The 16,369-nt window shown below is 36.8% G+C and overlaps 1 protein-coding gene across 8 annotated transcripts in view; it reads right to left on the minus strand.

Moving 5' to 3' along the window:
• The window catches only part of LRCH3 (leucine rich repeats and calponin homology domain containing 3), an 82,756-nt gene that overhangs the window by 13,474 nt on the left and 52,913 nt on the right, over positions 1 to 16,369 (minus strand). For 3 of the 8 annotated variants that reach the window (XM_016199974.2, XM_087818202.1, XM_016199970.2), the window contains exons 11-16: positions 12,782 to 12,833; positions 12,248 to 12,397; positions 10,059 to 10,109; positions 9,042 to 9,095; positions 4,120 to 4,191; positions 320 to 368 (exon numbers count right to left, since the gene is read on the minus strand). In XM_016199974.2, coding sequence (XP_016055460.2) covers positions 320 to 368; positions 4,120 to 4,191; positions 9,042 to 9,095; positions 10,059 to 10,109; positions 12,248 to 12,397; positions 12,782 to 12,833 — 428 coding nt within the window. The remainder of the gene's footprint in view (positions 1 to 319; positions 369 to 4,119; positions 4,192 to 9,041; positions 9,096 to 10,058; positions 10,110 to 12,247; positions 12,398 to 12,781; positions 12,834 to 16,369) is intronic. The other 5 variants (XM_087818197.1, XM_087818199.1, XM_087818198.1 and 2 more) reach the window with 5 other exon arrangements.

Below are 16,369 nucleotides of genomic sequence, written 5' to 3' on the forward strand. Positions count from 1 at the left end.
ATATCAAAAGGCTGAATAGTTGAACCATCAGTTGAATTAAAAAACTGAAAATGTGCAGAAAGTTCCCAATTTTGTGTCTGATTTCTCATCTCAGAAAAGGAAGCCACAGTTCTCTAAGAGGTAATTTATCAGCCAGGTGGGTACTTGAAATATTCAGGACGGGGGCACCACTTTGTAAAGTATATGATTGTACACCTGAAACTAATTAAAAATAATATTGAATGTAAACTGTAATTGAAGAAAAAAGTACTTTTATCAGGAAAATCCTAGTAAAGAATTATAATCTTGATGTGGTAAATTACACCTTTGTCTCTATTACCTGTTTCCGTTGTAGGTGAACTTGATACAGCATTAGATCTGTCATCACTCTGTGGAGAGAGAGACATAAATAATAATTATTCAAGAAGAGCTACTCCCCACATTTATGGAAACGGAATTATAAAAGAAAAAAACCATGCACCTCTCCTTCAAAATTAAGTCTAGAAATGAAAATTTGGCCTAATGAATTAATTTTATATGTTTTTTACACGGAAAAGAACAGGCACATGATCTTAGCCAAAAGGCCGAGAAACAATTATATGTTTTTTTAAGGCCAAATTTATTTAGTTTTATAGAAAACAAGGTTTACTGCATTCTCTAAAGACAGTCCTATTATATAACAAGCTTTTCCTATGATTATGAAAAAAGATGATCCTTTAATGGGAAATGTATGGAAAAAATAACACTTTATAATAGTATCCTTCTGGTATAGTTTCTAAATTTCCGCCCCCTTTACAGAATACAATTTAATGTGTTAGGAAAGAGTGATGAAGATTTTTCATTTCAGTTGGGAAAGGTGTTTAAATATTATAGATAGCTGATTTCCAAACTAGTATTTTAATCCAAGGTGTTTTTAATTCATAGAACAAAGGAACTATAAAAAGGAGGAAGAGATAGGTCAACTGTATAAAGTTTACCTAAATAAAGGAAAATGTAATTGAGCTAATTTAAAAAGAAATACCAGTTGGCTGAGTTAAAGATGTTGAAGACTTGGCAGGGGAACAGAATCAAGAAAAGCTAGAAAAACAAGTTTTCAGGCCTTGCCATCTAATTATACTCAATAATTTAAATATAACTTTATGATAACTATGACACATTTTTTAACAGAATGACTTTAAAACACACACATATCTGCTCCCGTGTTTCTTCTCCTTTTTGGTTTCAATATTTTCAGGAATCTTTGATTTCTAATTGGAGTTGGGTGATTAAACTGGAATTTTAACTGCTAAAATAAACGAATACATAAATAGAAACCAAGCTGTTGAGTAAATTGTTGGACTGATCTGGAAGACAATTTTGTGGTAATTATTCCTTGGTTTGATACTCTTAGTCTGAGAATTAAGACTTAAAAAGCAAGCTGCATTCTTGAGTAAAGTAATGTACGACATCTTCATTAGTGAAAACGACAACATGTTCATCAAGTTTATAGATGGCAATAAACTCAACTTAGAATGTTGAGGGAGAAATGGAATTTAAATAAGTAAATTTAATTTAAAATAACAGGAACTAGTAGAAGAAATGAAGAAGCAAATGAGGCAAAAGTTAGATTTCTTTATAAGGAATTGAAAGACTACCCTATTTTCAAAAAAAAATGAGATAGGAAGGAGAAAGCTAGTTAGCTAAACAGAGGCCCCGTTCAAGGACAAATGGCACAAATAGAAAAACAAAGAGGAAAAATATTTTTTAAAAATTTAAAAAGACTTATTAGTAGGAGTTAGCCTAAGGAATAAAATGATTAAGTTAATAAGCAACTTTATTAGATGAGAGAAGGAAGGGCTGAAAAAAATTCCACTGAATGGCAGGAAATGTTTTCTACCTCCCCAAACACCAAAAGACAATACACAGTTGGGTATAATGAAAAACAAAGCTAGAATAGAGGAAACTTGTAAAATGACGATTTTTAAAATGTACTATTAAAACTATTAAAACTATAAATCTAAGTGACTTGCATTCTAGGATACTAAAGCAATTAGTTCAAGTCACTTGTAAGCTGCTGACTAAATCTGAGAACTCTTGGGGAACTGAAGAGCAAAAAAAGGAAATTTACATAAACTCAACTTTTATGCCTGGTTAAGCAACAAAAAAATAAAATCATGCCTAAATATAGTATACACCTTCTGTAAAATAACTGGATATCAAAAAGTAAAGACTAAATCTTTTAAAACTAATCATCTGACAATGAGCATGTCTGACAGAAAGGTAGATGTTAGATGGGCCAGGTGCAGAAACCCAGGTATAGAAATCCGGATACAGAGACGCACCAGGGCAGGAAGCCCTGGGTGCTTAGCAAGGGGAGAAACTGGGAGAGCAAGAACCTCGTTCCCAGGCTAATCTCTCCTCCCCAGCATATCGCTGGTCTTGCGGTTTAGACCCCCTGGGTGTTCCTCCCTTAAGATTACATCTAGGCCTCAGTTGTATTTCTGCTCCAGGCCAGAAAAGCAGCAATACCAGACAGGTGGTGCCCTGGCTGCCTCAGGACCACATACACTGACTAATGACCCCTGGCAGTGCAGACCACAACCCTGAAAAAGCACACCTGGAAAGCTGATGAATATTCTAGTGAGACATTCCCCTGAGATCTCTCCTAAGATTCCTACCTGCAAGAAAGAGATACATAAGCTCAGGACAAAGGGCCCAGCATGCACTTCACACCAGGGGAGCACGCCAGCACCATCTCCATGCCTCTGAGGGGACCCCAGCAGACTTGCACCCAGGGGGGCAATGGGCAGCAGCAGCTCATCCAGGGCTTACTCCCCGAACCTGCCTCCACGGCCCCCTTCTCTCTCTGACTTCTCAGGGAGCCAAAGCAGCCCAGCCCGGGCTCTCCTGTTGCTTCCTCTATGCCCTTCCTTGTTTCACTGTCCCAAGTCTGCCATCATGGACACAATACCCTTTGGTTCAGTGCTGTGAAGCCCTTCCCTTTGGGTACCCCATCCCTTTTAACAAATTTAATTTTTCTTTACTTATACATCTGAGATGGCTATTTAGTCTGCCAGCACACCACCCACATTAACCTTTCATTAGACTTATCACACAATTTTTGGCACATTCACATCTGGCCTTTCTTAACTATGATTCTTGGCAGAATAAGCTCCAATAACTAAAAGATTTGAGAATTATAGTAGATACTGAGCAAATGAGTATCAAAACAAAAAGAGCCAGCCTAATCCCTGTAAGGCATGTGAAAAACCCATGTTTCATGCTTAGCACCAGGCGAGCTCTAATGGGGGATATACTTGTAGCTGAGGACTGTGGAGCTAAAATGGAAGGCAGAGAACCTGTGAAAGTTCATACGGACTGACAGGCTGGGAAAGGCATGTAAAAGAGTCAGAGTTTATTTAGGGAGAAGACAAGGGTGGCATTGCAATAGTTTTCAAATATAAAGATTCTTACATAAAGACTGCTATTTACTAGAAAATTTCTACTCTGGAAAGAAAGGAAGAAATAAGTATAAACCACAGAATAGACAGGAGAAAAGGAGAAGTTAGAAAAGGAGAGGATCTTCTTGACAGTGAAGATTATTAATCATTTCTTATGTATGATATGATAACAAAGATGGAACTACCATGCCTAGAGGCCTTTAAAAAATAATATGCTAAACACAAAAGCAGCTACAGACAACACATAAACAAGTGGGAGTGGCTGTGTACCAGCAAAACTGCCAAAACAGACGTCCTATGAGCAATAGCTTGCTGACACCTACCGTAGAGGGGTTTGGCAGTAACAGTTTGAGGACTGGGACTCAAATTACTTTGCATGTACATTAGCTATCAGAGTAAATGTGATATTACATATCAGTCAAAATAAAATAACTCTTAACAAGAGAATAACCACTGATAAGAAAATTAGAAATGACATTTCAATCAGAATCTGAATATAAAGAATTAACACAGGCTTTATGACTGTTTCCGGAATGATAAAACTTTCAAAAAATTTCAAGTGAAATTAATGTTAAACTCAAATAGTTTTATAAAAACTTAGGTACATTTCATGCAATCCTTGCAGAAAGACCAATCCATTAAAACCTCCACTACACCCCCCCTCCCCAATGTTCTGGTGAATCACAGTAACAAAAGATACCTTAAGAGGAGTGAAGGCAGAAGAATGAGGCAGGGTACCAGGACAGCCCACTTGATTCAACCCTGACAGCGACTAAATTTCAAAAGAGAAAGAGAAGAAACAGAAGCAAGATTTATGTTAGCAAATGTCAGGCAGGCCCCGGCAGGTGTGCTCATCAGTTGGCTGGGCATCGTCTGTGCACTAAAGGGGGGCAGGCTGATTCCTGTCAGGCACACGCCCCAGCTGTGGGCTCGGTCCCTAGTGGGGGGGGGGGTGCAGGAGGCAGCCAATACATCGATGTCTCGCTCTCCCTTCCTCTCTCTCTAAAAATCAATTAAAAAAAAAAATCTTTAAAAAAAATGTCAGGCAGGCAGGCAAGCAGATTTGGTCAGTAAAATTAGAAAAGGAAAGGTCATTGACAAACTCACAAATGGTTTACTAAGATATCAGTAGGGCAGAAAGACAATGTTTTGGGGGGTAAAACATCATTTACGAAAGTTTTCCACCTGAATAATTAAACTATTTCAATACCTCATGCCACATAAAGAAATGAAAGGCATGACTTATTAAAAACAATTCTACTTAGAAATAAAACTGAGGTCATTTTTAAGAAAGCAAAATAGCCTCAAAACTAATGAGTCTTGTGTTATTCCTATGACACAAGAAAAAAATCCAAAGAGCTCATTTTAACTGAGCAAAATCAGCATGAACAATATTTTTTCAATATTAATCCAAATTACTTTTATATAGTTCAATTTAATAGCTCCCATCTAAGAAGACAGAACATCAGAATTCTGCATCACACCTTAAGGATGAAACAGCATTTCATTTCTGCCTCTGAGCAAGTCCTTTCCTTTAAATCCTTTATGCATCCACCAACCTACATACAACTAATTAGATATATTAGAGGCAATGTTAGTATTTATTGTATACGATTTTGATTACAGATAAAAGCTGCTCAAAACATGACAATTTTTTCATTTGATGGGAGACAGAAATCAGAGAACACAGGACTTTCACAAAGGGTGTTGGATAAGACTGTGTCTCTTAAAACAACAAAATGCCAAAGGCTTAACAATATGAAAGGCTTTATTAGTTAAATAATTTTAAGAAATTTAAGTTAGGGTTACAAACTATCTGATTCAAGGGATAGACGAACAAGAATACATGTGGGTGTTTAGAAAAAAGGTGTGTGTAGGTAGTCAGTAAAACAAATACAACTATTTTTAATGAGAGCTGATAGATAGCAATGTCTCCCCCCACCCCACCCCAAAGCATGTAACACACAGTGCAACAAAACCTATTTTAAGGCAGAAAAAATTGAAGAAATGTACCAAAGAACAAGACTGTGACAACAGCAATACAATGTGTATACTATACTGGTTAAGGTTTCCTGGGCCTCCTTATAATAGAATGTACTGGAATTACTGTCAATTTCAAATATAAAAGGCCTAAAAGCCACAATGTTGGCAAAGAAGGAAAAAAGGAATGGAGGGAAGAGAAAGTATCTAGAGATGGGGTACAGATGCAGACGGAACACAGATGAAAGCAATAGCCCAGCCGGTGGCTCAGTGGTTGAGGGTCCACCCATGAACCAAGAGGTCCCTGGTTATATTCCTGCTCAGGGCACATGCTTGGGATGTGGGCTCAATTCCCAGTAGGGGGCATGCAGGAGGCAGCCGATCAATGATGTTTCTCTCTCACTGATGTTTCTATCTCTTTATCCCTCTCTTTTCCTCTCATAAAATCAATAAAAACATATTTTTTAAAAAAGAGAAAGAGCCCGGCCGGGTGCGGCTCAGCAGTTGAGCATCGGCCTAGGATCCAGGAGATCGCAGTTCGATTCCCGGTCAGGGCACATGCCTGGGTTGCAGGCTCGATCCCTAGTGTGGGGTGTGCAGGAGGCAGCCGATCAATGACTCTCTCATCATTGATGTTTCTATCTCCCTACCCCGTCCTCTCTCTGAAATCAATAAAAAAGATGTATTTTAAAATAGAGAGAAAGCAACAGAAACCTGAAGAGCAGCCCTAAGAGAATATTAGTACAACTGATACTAAATATCACTAATACTTATTTCAAAATTTATATTTCAAGTTTTTTAAATCAAATTCAACATTTACTTTGCTGTATCATCAGACCTTTTCATCATGAAACAATTTAATGAACATTATTAGAAGCAGAGCATTTATGGGTTCATTTAGGAAATATTTATTGAGCACCTACTATATCCCAAGAACTATGATAGGGAGTGAGTATACATACGTAAATGCAACAGAGAATATCCCTGGACCCATGAAGCTTACAGTTTAGTAGTCTACTAAGGGAGAGATATAAAATAATAAAGACCTACCTAAAAGTAAGTACTACGAAAAAATTAATAATAGAGGCATAAGCTTCATTTCGGGGTGGAGATTTACAGAAAAGTCATTTTAAAGATGTGACATTTGAACTGACACCAGGTAGATGAGTAGGAACTAACCAAGGGGTACATGCTGGGAAGGAGAGGCATTCCATGCAGAGGGAACAGCATTTGCAAAGGTCATAGGTAGGAAAGGGCTTGTCAGATTTGAAAAGCTGAAAACTGATAGTACAGCATGAACCCAAAGATGACATACACAGTACCCAGAATATACAAGAGCTTATAGTCCATGTTAAGAAGTTTGGATTTTATTCTAAGGAGTTTGTGGACCGCGTTAAAAAATATGGACTTTATTTTACCATACGAAGCCACTGAAGAGCAGTTTTGGGAGGATCAAAGGTAGTATTTAAAACGCTGACTTTTCTGCAGTGTTGGACATGACTTGGCACACAAAAATGTTAGACATGGCCCTTGCCTTTAAAAAAAAAAAAAACACACAAGAGAACAAATCCATTTTATTTATTTGCTTTTACACAGATTCTGTGTTCAATGGCCTTAGCAAGAAGGTTGCTTCGGAATTTAGCACAAACCATTCCACTATTTTCATGAGCATGAGTTACCTTTCCCCAGATTATTCTGGTTTTGTTCAGTTTGCCACCTGGAGTCACTGTGTTGTTCTTTGCTTTATACACATAAGTACATCTTTTGCCTAGATAGCATTGTTTCACCTCAAGCATAAACACCTTCAATTTTTTAATAATGTTTTTATTGATTTTCAGAGAGAGAGGAAAGGAGAGAGATAGAGAGAAACATCAATGAGAGAGAAACATCGTTGATCGACTGCCTCCTGCACACCCCCTACTGGGGATTGAGCCCAAAACCCAGGCATGAGCCCCAACGGGAATTGAACCAGTGCCCTCTTGGTTCATGGGTTGACTCTCAATCACTGAGCCACACTGGCCAGGAAACACCCTCAACTTTAAGAAGAGTCATGTGCGCCCTCTAGTTCTGGAGACCCCGCTTATAGCCAGCAAAATGGTCTTGGACAACAGCCTTCCAGACACATTTGTTGTCAGAAGACCTGTTCCCAGCAAGGCTCCTCAAGCTCCAAGATGGCAGAAAGAGTAAAGGCCATCTAATTTAGGTGAAACATGAATACTGATAACTAAAATACAAGTGTATGTGTTTTGAAATGGCAGGCCATTTCAAATTTCATGCTAAGGGGATTTTGTTGTTGTTGTTTCAAATTCCACTTTTTCCTTGACAAACAGTCTGGGCATTCAGACTTATATCATCACTTACTGTATGTCATTAAATCTCATCTTCAGTTTCCTAAGTTGTTTTCAATTATAGCATGGGAGGCAATACATGGTGTTTAATGCAGGTTCTTAAGTCAGCCAGATCTAGATTTAAACCCAGCCTGGCACTTACTAGCTACATGACCTTGGATAAGTCCCACTCTGGACAAGACACATTCTGTTTCTCAGTAATCATTTGTAAGATGGTGATAAGCTTAATCTTAAGGTTGCTATGAGGAGGAAATGATAATTCTGGTAAGATTTCTGAATCATCAAAAGCTCTCAACATTTTTTGGCGTTAATTTAAATTATTAGTTACTTCTCATGCCAGTTAACTTCCACTAAAACTCCAGAAACTGGTGGTTATTTTTATCTATAAGACTACCCAGTTAAAATGTGCTTTATCTACCTCAAAGGAAATGATTGCAGAACACACAAAAATGTGAATAGACAATAGAAGTTTACGTACTAGGAATCTCATGCTGAAGTATGCAGTTCATACGGTAGTATGCACAATGGCGGCAGTTACTAGCACATAAGACAGGAGTTGATGCAGACAGCAGACTCTTGAACTGCTAGTTTTTAATACTACCATGAAAAAAATAACATAAAACATGATGGGAAAGGCAAGTATGTAAATGGTTAGAATTATCTTTCAAGGCTGATAAAAGTAAAACTTTCAATAAAGTTCTCACATTATACTAATATTCAGCTGATGAAACAGGCAATAAAAGTAAACTAGTGTTAAAAAGGTAGCATAGCATTCCAAGTTAATGCTTCCCTGAATTTAAAAAGGGCATTGGAGGGATAATCTTGAGATGTAAGTAATTTTTTAAAGTTTGGGATTTTCAGTAGCTTAAGAGAGATGACAAAATAGGATGCCAAATACACAGTTGTATAATTAGCATCACGGAGTAAAAACCCCCATTTAATACACAGGTGACTCATGAGCTAAATTAATGATTAATAAAATACATGCACCTGGAATTAGAAATGACATTTAAAAAACTCCCAATACACAAAGTCAATACAGTTCTCAATGCAAATGTTTTACTTTTGAAAATATTAACAAAGATATTTCACTCACAGCTGCAGAACACTAGACCACTGAATAAATCATGAATAGTAACACAGGAAAACAGTTCTAGCTATTTTGTAAAGCATTTAGTAATGATGCCCATCATGTTTTATGATATTGAGGTCACTTCTGAATGAGAAATACAATAGCAATTCTCCAATCTCTAGACACAGCAATTTAAAACTCCATTTTGTGCAAGGCTCTTACCACTAACAAGGCACTATCGTCAGTGTGTTGAGACCTTCTGGATGGGAAGGGACACTGGAGAGGTGGAGAAAATGAAGCAATGTCAAAAACAAACTGCACGCACGCGACATATTTCACAAATACAACAAGAAGAGAGACATATTAAGACATTTGTGAAGATGCCAACATGTAGGACTGCATTCAATATCATTTGGAATTCACATACCATAATAGCTAATAAGTTGGTTCTGAGTATGATTTTCTTCCAAAGAGCTTAAACAGCTTCAAATATGATCTTATTGCCTATAAACTTTCTAAAGCAACAAGGGAACAGAGATTACTTATTCTTTGTCCACAGAAGAGAAAGCTGAAGCATAGATGGAGCAGTAACATAAAGAATTTGTCATTTAGTGAGCCAGTGAAAAATAAAAACAATAAACTCAACAGTCATGATTTCTAGTCTAGGTACTTCTCTAGTACCTTTCTCAGACAAAACAAGAATATAACTGGAAGTTTTTGAACTGTTATTTTCCTGAGAAGCTTTAATTTTTAGATAATGCATTCTCCAGAATGACCATCAAGAAGGAAATGTGGGGTGAAAAAAGGAAGAGTGTGTTAACTAATGTGTACAAGTATAATCAATAACATACACACTTAGGAAATGAGCAATAAAGCTGAAAATACTACGTAATCTTCTTTTGTTTAATACTGACACCATTCAGTATGCCGGATAACCCTCTCTGGACTCTCACTACGTGATGTGCTTCGAAAGCGGCTGAGGAAGATAATACCTCTGGTGGGGATGGAGAAGGGAATAAGTATCTCCAGATGGATGTGTACAACTTTAAAATTCCCTGATCTACTATTTCTGATAAATTCCCTGGCTTGTGTCTTCTTCCCCCCAGTAAATAGAATTTTGTGAGGGAAAAAGAAAAAATGGCAATATTTTGATCACTGAAAACACATGATAATCAAATGCCAAACATTTCATTTCCATTGCAATAAAAAATTCCAAAGTAAAGGTGATTACAGACTTACCTCGCCATCTAAAAGGGGTTGTTGTTTTTGCGGACTGTGTGATGCTTTCTGCTACAGACCCCCCAAGCCCCCCCAAAAAAGGGAAGTTAATTAGAATCAGGAACAGGAAAAGTGATAAATTTTATTTACTAAAATAATCATATTAATTTCTGTATCTCTTGTGCATAACATTTTTCTACATTTACTGGTTAGAAGATATTGCTCTTTCCCTTAAATAGCTTACAACTGAAACAAGGAAAGGCAATAAAATGACAAACAGTATTTTCATGTCTCTAAGAATCTACAAATAGAAATTTTAAAACCTGCTTTTTATATATGCATGCATACAAACACATTCACAAAGTAGTGATCTCTCACTGAAATAATTCTCTTTCTCTAATGGCTTCAGATATCACTCTAATGCTAACAGCTTTAGCTCTCATCTATCAGCAAATTTCACACTGGTGTTTCAACCGCCTGTAGACACTCTCTACTTGAAAACCCCACTCTCACTTCATGTTCAACACATCCAAAAACAAACTCACAATTTCCCAAACCAACTGGCTCTTTTTCCCAATTTGCTAATTTCTGTTTATTATGACAAATAACAGTATTACAACATCTGTACAGTCAGTGCTTTACAATGTGTTCTTATGTACAGTATCTCTCAAGTGATTCTTTTTACTCTTTGAGATAAACATAATCATTTAAAGATGAGAAAACTGAAGATGAGAGGTTATGTGATATATGCAAGGGTGCAAAGTTTTAAGTAGCAAAGCTGAGATTTGCACCTATGTCTTCTGACTCCAAATCCTATTCTTTCCACAATGCTAGACTCCTATTAAAACCATTTCTTTAGCCTCAAAATCTTGCTTTGGGGACTCCCTCACCCTCATCTTCAACGATTTAGTCGATTTAGTCAACATTCACTACACATCTCTGTACAAGACATAATGATGCTTCTCTTGGAATCTCATAATTTTAAAAATCAACTGTGGTGGGAGGGTGTGTAGCACTCACTATAATAGTAAAAGTATGAGATGTATAAAAATGCATACAACAGCACTTAGGACATAGTATAAGTTATTTACATAGTATAAGTTATTTACCATTATTATTTACTGAGAGTCAGTATAGCATTGTGGTCATAGAGCCAGCCTTTTTTTAGAAACTTTCTTTTCCATCAACCTTATTTCCATTTTCTGTTCAAGCTGTCTTGATTAGAATTTCTGCTCTGCCACAGACTAGCTGAGTATTTAACCTTAGGCAAATTGTCATCCTCTCTGAGCATCAGAGATCAGCATCATTATAGGCTGATACATTTGAGAAGAGAAAAAAAAAGAATTTATCATGTGTATGGTACTTAAAGATCTTCTTTGGCTAGAGTTAAGAAACACAGGAGAGAAAGCATTTGGAGGACACGAGTGATTCAGTCATTCAATCATTCATTTAACAAATATTTATTGAGGTTTACTATAGGCTAAGACCTGCTCAGATCTAGGGATACAGGAGTGAATAAACAAGACAGATGTGGTCCCTGTCTTCATGGAATTTACAGCTAAATAGGAGAGACAGATATTAAACAAACAAAAATACAAACAATTACTTATGAAAAAAATCCAAAGTGATTTCAGAACAGTAAGCAATACAGGCAAAAAAAATGAACCAGGTTTAGAAGCAACTATAGGGGTTGTAAAATGTTAGAAAAAGAAAAAAAGAAGTATTTACAAGAGTTGTTAATTGAGCAGGCACGGAGAGAACAGAAAGTAAAGAATCAAAGATGACTCCAAAGAGGCCTGTGAGTCTCACAAATTTTTGGTATTTGGTAGAGTGAGGAAGTTGGAGACAGGTTAGATAACAACAGTTTATATTTGCATGGTACTTTAACTTTCATAATATCACTGATCTTTACTAATGCACCAGAGATTGAGAAAATAGCAGCTGGACAATTAAGTGATTGCTAATTAAGAGGAAGAAAGTACTGTCCTAAGAGCAAGATCATAACTTCTGATTGTCCTCAGGCTTATCTATACGAGGACAATTAGTCTAATCACAAGTAGGAGACAGTTACACTATTTACTCAAGATTCCTTATATGAGGGGGGAAAAGTTGACATTTTAATTAAGACGATAAAAACTGACAGCCTCAGCAAAACATATAAGCACTTCTAAGAAACCTCAGGAATATCACTGAATGTTTCAAAGGCTCACCTTGCTGAAGTCCAGGCCAGCCTCTCTCTGGCTCTGCTTGGTCCTAATTTTCTCCTCCTCGTACTGCAGGGCAGCAAGCTGCGCCTCCCTCCGGGTGCGCTCCACTAACTGCTCTCTTCTCCGGTGAAGCTCTAAGTCCGCATGCGACAGCTGAAACAAAGGCCAATGTGCGGATGCAGTGGGGACAAAGATCCACTTATCCATTTAGGGAACTACTACTGGCCCAACTTGTACTTTGCAGTCACCTAACATTTCTTTAAATATGTTTATTGTTATTTTTTTCTCATTTTTGCACTGTGTTCTTATATGTACTATAAAGCCATCATGTGGGTCAAGATTTATTTTCTGTCTGGTATCTAAAAACACTGTTAGCAAGTATCAGGTACACACGTTATAGTAACTGTATGACTGAGGAGACAGGTAGTGAAGTTTACAGATATCTGGCAATTAACAGTAATTTAAGTATTATAAAAGAAGAAAACCATCTTAGTTAAAAAAAAAAAAAATCAAAACTAAAACAGAAATTTTTTTTACCTGATTGTGACTTGGTGATAGTGACAAGAAAGAAGATGGCTCAACTGGAACCCTGACCCAAAGAAAAAAAAGGAAGAAAAAAAAACCTCTTTGATAAGAGAAACAGATATATAAAAGATAAGTGAAACTTCATTGTTAATGTTGCTTTCTATTAATCAACAGGCAAACTGTCTAGTCAGTACTGAAAGACTAAATAAATTTTGCAAACTTGAGCCCAAGTCATTAAATTAAGCTACAGGAATACCTGATGTTTCCAACTCATGTTTCACATGATGCTATCACTGATGAAGCTATAGACAGCTAACAACTGTCTGTGATCAGCCAGAGCTGACAATAGTTATTTGAGATCAGTTTTCGAACAGTATAATTTCTTTATAGCACAAATAACTGTTATCTTCTTTACAACCATGATTGAAATGACACATGTAAATGGAGATCGTTTTATATACAAAGTCATTTATCAACAGAAATCTGGAACCCTACAGAACCTGGTAACTGTACTTGGTAAAGCACTCCTGCTCCCATTTTCAACTGATGGAGCAATTTTAAGAACAAAAGTAAAGACACTGTTGGTTTTTATTTTTAACAAAATGATGAAATCTGATTTGATTCTTTAAAAAATAGTAAAACTTGCCTCTCAGTTTTATCAGTGTTAATTCTTATAGTTTGGTATTTATCTTTTTCCTGAACTGGATTTAGTGTTTCAAGTCTCTGTAACTCATCTGTGTCTTTAAAACTAACAATCTTGCAACAGTGACTTTTTGACATTTAGGACCTGAAATTTTAAACTATGATTATTAACCAAATGTTTTTTAATTCTATATTGCTTCTAATAGAAATTAACAAACTTCACAAGACCTAGCCTGATACTATCATCTCTCCTGAACTAAAATGACATTCAGTTTTAAATAAACTCTTAAAAAAAAAATTATAACTTTTGTTAGTTTTAACTTTATATTTATGTAATCCATCTTGGCAAATAACTATAAAATACCGAACAATTTATCATAATTTATCCCCCTACCTCTATTATCCCCAGGAAAGTAGTGTCTATGTGTGTGTGTAAGGGGTAGGTGGGGAGCAATGCACATGGTGGGTGAGGGGAAGGAGAATTAGGAGGAAAAAGTAAGCAACTTTTCTTTTCAGCAATGACTAATGGGCAAGTAGCAGTTTGTTAAACTAACTCAATTCCTTTGAGTCTTTGTAACTGGAGAACTGATATTTTGGGTAAGAAAGGTCTTGGTAGCCTGAGAGTTGTAAGTCATTATTGGGTAATTTTGTTTTTCTAGGTTCTAATTAATAATTTCATTTGAATATAAGCTCTAGGAGGACAGGAACTTTGAATACAGTTCACAGCTATTTCCCAATACCTAGAAAACTACTTGGCACACAGAAGTGGCACACAGATATTGAACAAATATCTAACTAAACAAATGAAATACAGTTGACACTTGAACAATGTGGTGGTTAGGAGAACCAACCCCTACCACCTCACAGTCAAAAATCCACACATAACTTTTGACACCCCAAAAACTCAGTTGTCCCTTGGTATCCCTGGGAAATTGGTTCCAGCTCCCACCCCTGCGATACCAATATCCACAGATGCTCATGTTACCTATATAAAATGGCATAGATCAATGCATGAAGTTGGTTCTCCACATCTGTGGACTCCCAACCGTGGATAAAAAATAGTACAGGTATTTATTGAAAAAAATTCACGGATAAGTGGACCTGTGTAGTTCAAACCTCTGTTTTTCAAGGGTTAACTGTATGCATTGATCTGAGAGTTTAACTGGTTACTGAGCTCCTATTCAAAGACTACATTAAGGTCTGGTGATTTGAAACACCCACTTGAAAGTACAGCTGGCCCTCTGTATCTGCGGGTTCTGCACCAGGATTCAACCAACATTTTAAATCCACGGTTGGTTGAAGCCCCTGATGTAGAACTCAGGGATACAGAGAGCCAACTCAGACTTGCACGTTTTGGAATCCAAAGCGGTCCTGGGACGAATCTCCTATGGATAATGAGGACCACCTGTAATCATGGCTTCAGTTTCTAGCACTGTGGTAGGTTAAACACTCTGAATAATTTTTCCAATAACAACTAAAATGTTGAATAAAATAATATTTTAAAATCCACTGCTAAAGTGCCATGAAAATAAAGAATTCACAGATTCTAAAAAGAAGTGAAAACAGGGATTCTGGATTAAGGTTTGATAGGCCAATATTTGGCCCCTATGATCTCCACATGTGGTGTTACTCCAATGAATACATTACAGTCAAAATGACTTTGCAGATGAAATTAAGGTTACTCATCCGCTGACTTTAAAATGGGGAGATTACCCAGATGGGCCTAATATAATCACATGGGCCCTTAAAAGAAGAAGGGGAAAGCAACAGATTCCACTGTGGATGCAGTGGAAAGGGAAATCAGAGAGATTCGAAATGTGAGAAGGATTTGGCCCACCAATGCTGGATTGATATAGAAGGAGCCATGAACCAAGGAATGTGGGTGAACTCTAGAAGCTGAAAATGACTCCCAGCTGATGGCCAACAAGGTAAAGGGCACCTCAGTCTGTAACTGCATGGAACTGAACTCTGCCAGCAACCTGTACAAGTCTGGAAGGGGATTCTCCCCCAGGGTCTCCAGATAAGAATCCAGGCCAGCCAACACCTTGACTTCAGCTTTTCAAAACTAAGCAGAGAACCAAGGAAATCCTGTCAAGATTTCTATCCAGCAGAATTGTGATATAATAAATGGATGTGTTTTAAGCTGCTAAATTTGTGGTAATTTGTTACATAAGCATTAGAAACTAATACATAAGGCAACTGAGCAAAAAAAGCTGACTTTTTCCTTGAGGGTTTCTACTAAATCCTGGAGAACTTGAGCTTTACTTATGATAAATGTAGGAACCAAGAGGGCCAGGAGATAGAGCCTAGGTCCACCCAAAGTGGGAAAATGTAATAGGAAATCCCTGAATGAAACTGGAATTTCAGAAGACCACACCGTCACTATAAGTAGACATGGCAACTAAAAAGCCATTTTGAGATAAACTTCAAAGATACAAAACTTAACTAAATAACTATGAATTGACTGATAAGACTATAAAAGGCCAAGTTACAAATTTCTTTAATTATCCTCCCATTTTCTTTATCCATCTATATCTCAGTCCCCAAACAACTATAATATCCTGTCAAGTATAAGTAAAGAACTATATATGACACTTCTACATAAAAAAGATACTATTGTTTAAGAATACGCATGTCAAATCTACTGCTTTAAGAGTTCATAAAAACAGAGGACGCAAAAAAAAAAACCAAAGGCTGGGAATTTCATTTAGCTCTCTTTATGCATAAATCCAGACTATAGCACTATAAAATCTCATTAAGTATCTTCAAATCACTGTTTAGGTAATGCTTTAGGTGATCTGAATTTCAAGTCAATAAGTCAATTTAACTTGTTTTGTTATTACATGAGCATAAAGGCACATTACCACTCAGCTCTAAATACAGTATCTAAAACACACAGTATGTAAATGTCTTCATTATACATAGACCTATACAAAACTAAAATCATTTCATGCTTTT

This window comes from Miniopterus natalensis, chromosome 6, assembly GCF_054644295.1.
Source record: "Miniopterus natalensis isolate mMinNat1 chromosome 6, mMinNat1.hap1, whole genome shotgun sequence".
Taxonomy (NCBI): Eukaryota; Metazoa; Chordata; class Mammalia; order Chiroptera; family Miniopteridae; genus Miniopterus; species Miniopterus natalensis.